The sequence below is a fragment of the Panthera uncia genome, chromosome D2, assembly GCF_023721935.1.
Source record: "Panthera uncia isolate 11264 chromosome D2, Puncia_PCG_1.0, whole genome shotgun sequence".
NCBI classification, from domain to species: Eukaryota; Metazoa; Chordata; class Mammalia; order Carnivora; family Felidae; genus Panthera; species Panthera uncia.
In genome coordinates this window covers 56,594,332-56,598,402 of record NC_064818.1, presented here as the reverse complement: position 1 = coordinate 56,598,402, position 4,071 = coordinate 56,594,332, and the positions used below count along the sequence as shown (strand labels likewise).

The window sequence follows — 4,071 nt, the reverse complement described above, 5'->3', positions numbered from 1 at the left end:
TTTCTTTCTTTCTTTCTTTCTTTCTTTCTTTCTTTCTTTCTTTCTTTCTTTTCTTTTGAGAGTGAAAGCGCACATAAGTGTGAGCAGTGGAGGGACAGAGAGAGAAAGAGAGAGGGAGGGAGAGGGAGAGGGAGAATCCCAAGCAGGCTCTGAGCTGTTAGCTCAGAGTCTGATGCGGGCTCAACCTCATGAACTTCAAGATCATGACATGAACCCAAATCAAGAGTCAGACACTTAACCTACTAAGCCACCCAAGTGCCCTGAGGAGTCGAATGCTTTTTATTTGTATCTCTCATTCCCCTATGGACTTCATAGAATCGTGTTTATGGAAGCATATCGTATACCCCTGGCCCTCACACATGAAAATCTCATCCTGTGAAACAAGCAGTTTTCTTTAAAAGAGATCCTTTGCTTTCTAAAAAAAAAAAAAAAAGAAAAAAAAAGTGATTTTTTAATTGAGCAGAAAGGTACAAAAAAGATACCAAAGGGATAAGTAAAAAGTGAAAATAATTCTTCCTCCAACCCGTCTCCTAGTCACGTTCTATAGACAGTTTGCATTTATCAGATTCTTCTCTCATCATAGATGGTCGTGTGTGTGTGTGTTACACACTGTTGAGCATCTTGGGTTTTGCACACAATAGTGTTTTAGAAGTCGTTCTGTACCTATGCACACAGAACTGCCTTTTTTTTTTTTTAACACCTGCACACTATTTGATTATATGGATGTGCCATAACATATTGAACTTCTCCCCTATTGACGGACATTTAGACTGTTTGTAGTTGGTAAACGAATTGATGCATTGGCACAAGGAACATCCTTATAGATACATCATTTTCTGATCTATGAGTATGTCTGAAGACCAGAGTCCTGGCTTTTCTGAGCCAAATCATATAGCAGTGTAAATTTTGATATTAGTAAATTTCATAGACATTATACCAGTGAAAACTCCCTACCAGTAGTGTGTGAAATGATTTCCTCATCCCTTGCTAACACAAAGTGTTACCAAAATCAAAGTATCTTCTCTTTGCAAGATAGGTTAAAAATGCTATTTCAATATAGTTTAAATTTGCATTCCTTGTGAATGAAGTTGAGGATATTTTTAAGTCATTATATTCCTTTTTTCTGTTGATTTGTCCATATTTTGAGGCACTTATTTATTTATCTAAAAAAACTTTTTTAAGTTTATTTATTTATTGTTGACAGAGACAGAGACAATGCAAGCAGGGGAGGAACAGAAAGAGAGGGAGAGAGAAAGAATCCCAAGCAGGCTCTGCACTGTCAGGGCAGAGCCTGATGCGGGGCTCAAACCCACAAACTGTGAGATCATGACCTGAGCTGAAACCAAGAGTCAGATGCTTAACTGACTGAGCCACCCAGGCACCCCGAGGCACTTATTTATTGATTTGATGGTCTTTTTCTTATCAACTTGTAGTACGTCTGTATACTACAAAGTAGCCCTTTGTCTGAGATGATGGTTTACAAATATTCCCCCCCCCCCCCACCGGTTTGTTGACTTTTGAGTTTGCGTAAATATTTTCTCCATGTAGAAGATTTTTAGTTTTGCATGGTCTAAGCTTTTCTTTTATGGCTCTTAGCTCTGTGTCATACTTGAAAAGATCTTTTCTATTCCAAGATAATAAATATCTCCCAGGTTTTAGTATTTTTATCATTTCATTTTTTAAAGTTGAAGTCCTTGATCTGGCTGGCATTCCCTGTATAAGGTTGAGGTAGCAATCCAACGTGCTTTTTTTTCACCTGGTTTTCCAACTGTCATCATTTATTGAGTAATCCCCATGATCTGAAATGTCCCTACTATTCTTCTAAATAGCAAACTCTCTCCCTTCATGTTTTAAGTATATAATTAGGTGAAAATTAGGGTTTATAAAACTTTTCAGGGAGCACATTGGTTTAAAGTGAGAGACTTGGCAAAACGAATATTGGTGTATCTCCCAAGTGTGTTCTCTGGTCTAGGACTTTGCCTTCCAATCCCTCTGATTTTGATATTCCCCTACTGGGTGTTTTCTTCCCATATGTTCTAAATGTGTAGCAAGCATATACCTGAGCCCCCAACTCTTTTAAAAGGCTTATCTCCATAGCAGTGAGTGGGATATACGTAACCTTGACGGCCATTTGATGGGCAGGTCAGTTTGGTTCTGACTGCTAGCCAGAAATGAAGGGAGAAGATGTTGAACAGTTTCATCCCCGACTTTATAAAATGAAAAGCCCTGCCACATAAAAGTAGCTGAGTCAACTGAGGGAGAGAGAGCGCTGGCAAGAACATAAGCTGAGGGACGTTGACTATACTTTGGTATCTACATTGGTGCGTGGACTACTATTTTGAGACTTTGCGACATTTCTTTAAAAGAATATAAGAGGACATCACTTTCACATTCATTCTCCCACTCAGGAAGAATTAGGAAGATTACAGTTTATCCTTCTGACAAAACGCTGGCTATGTCTACACATACAGGCATAGGACCTAAAGACTAGAGGTCTGCAAATGCCATGAAATAAAATGTAGTAAAATCAAACCGATGTATGAGGCACTGATGTTTTTTGCTTGGGGACTTCATTTGCCCTTGAAATACATTAATGGAGTTTTGGGTACATTTAGATTTTATTTGGGTTAATATCAAAGTAATAGGCGTTCCCTGAACTTAAACTAAAGAAGGTGAAAGCCCAGCATTGTTTCAAGTAGCCAGAAAAAAACCAGCCCAGGATTTAATAATGGTCAAGATCAGCCAGGAAGAGTTTACTGTGCACTCACTTATTTATTCATTTATTCAGCAAATGATATTTGAGTCCACGAACAAAACAGACAAAAATCCCTGTCTTCATGGAGCTTCCATGCTATTAGGGGTCTGTGGGAGGAAGATAGAGATAATAAGCAAACATTAGTAAATTATATTGTCCATGAGAAGGTATTTTTGCAGTGACAAAGGACAGAGCAGTCTGGAGTGCCTGAGTGCAGGAAGGGGGGCTGTAATTCTGTATAGGGTGGTGGCCAGTGTCTTTGAGAAGGTGACAACACGAGCCAACACTTGTAGGAGGAGAGGCGATTGCTCATTATCGTGATCTTGCAGGAATCATCTTGGCTCATTTGTTAATTTACCTCTTGATGAATTAAAAAACCCTCAAATTAGGAACATAAAGAAATGCTAAAGAGCTGATAAAAACCCTCACCATTTTTTCTATAATTAAGAGCCTTAGGCTTTTCTCTGTGGCTCATAAATCATAGTTTATGAGGGTGAGCTTGTTTCAAAGCTAAAATACTGCGCCAGAGAGAAAATTATTAATCATGGATCCCTTTTGTCCCATTCTGCTACCCAGGATGAATGGTGAAGGCTAGAAAGTTCTGTTTGTCTTACCGCATTTGTTTCTAACTGGCTCCAGGAATCAGCGTGTGTGAAAGTGGTGGCTGCCGTGAGCATGTGGGATGTGTGCATGGAGAAGGGGCACCGAGACTTGGAGCAGTTCGAGAGGGTGCATCGTTACATCAGTGATCAGCTCTTCACAAATTTTGTAAGTGACTCTTTCCTCAACCCTCTTTTTATAGGGCCCCCTCTTCTTGGGATTCTTTAACATCCAGCTTGTGGAAAAGTTAATTCCACAGAGACATGGTGTGTGTGCATCAGGAACACCAGTCTCCCTCTAGCTGTATTCTATTGGGGTTTTATATTCAGAACAGTGGCTTTTAATTAGTCGAAAGGACAGGTTGGCCTTTGGGATTCAAAGAGATTTTTTTCTAGCCGTGATCAGTCTAGTTTGAAGAGACAGGAAAAGTGGGAAATTTAATCTGGTATCAGTATTGATAACTCTGCATAAAAAAACAACTATCGGAGTACTAACTTAGGAATATGTAGGAACAGTTTAGAAGTTAACAAATGGATCTTTGATTTGGCATGAACTTCCTTTTTATTTTTAAAAAAAAAATTTTTTTTTTTTTAACATTTATTTATTTTTGAGACAGAGAGAGACAGAGCATGAACGGGGGAGGGGCAGAGAGAGAGGGAGACACAGAATCGGAAGCAGGCTCCAGGCTCTGAGCCATCAGAGGGAGAATATATATA

At 39.1% G+C, this 4,071-nt stretch overlaps 1 protein-coding gene across 3 annotated transcripts in view; it reads left to right on the top strand.

Moving 5' to 3' along the window:
- The window catches only part of DNMBP (dynamin binding protein), a 117,602-nt gene that overhangs the window by 101,344 nt on the left and 12,187 nt on the right, over positions 1–4,071 (top strand). For all 3 annotated transcript variants that reach the window (XM_049645564.1, XM_049645565.1, XM_049645566.1), the window contains one exon: positions 3,395–3,523. In XM_049645564.1, coding sequence (XP_049501521.1) covers positions 3,395–3,523 — 129 coding nt within the window. The remainder of the gene's footprint in view (positions 1–3,394; positions 3,524–4,071) is intronic.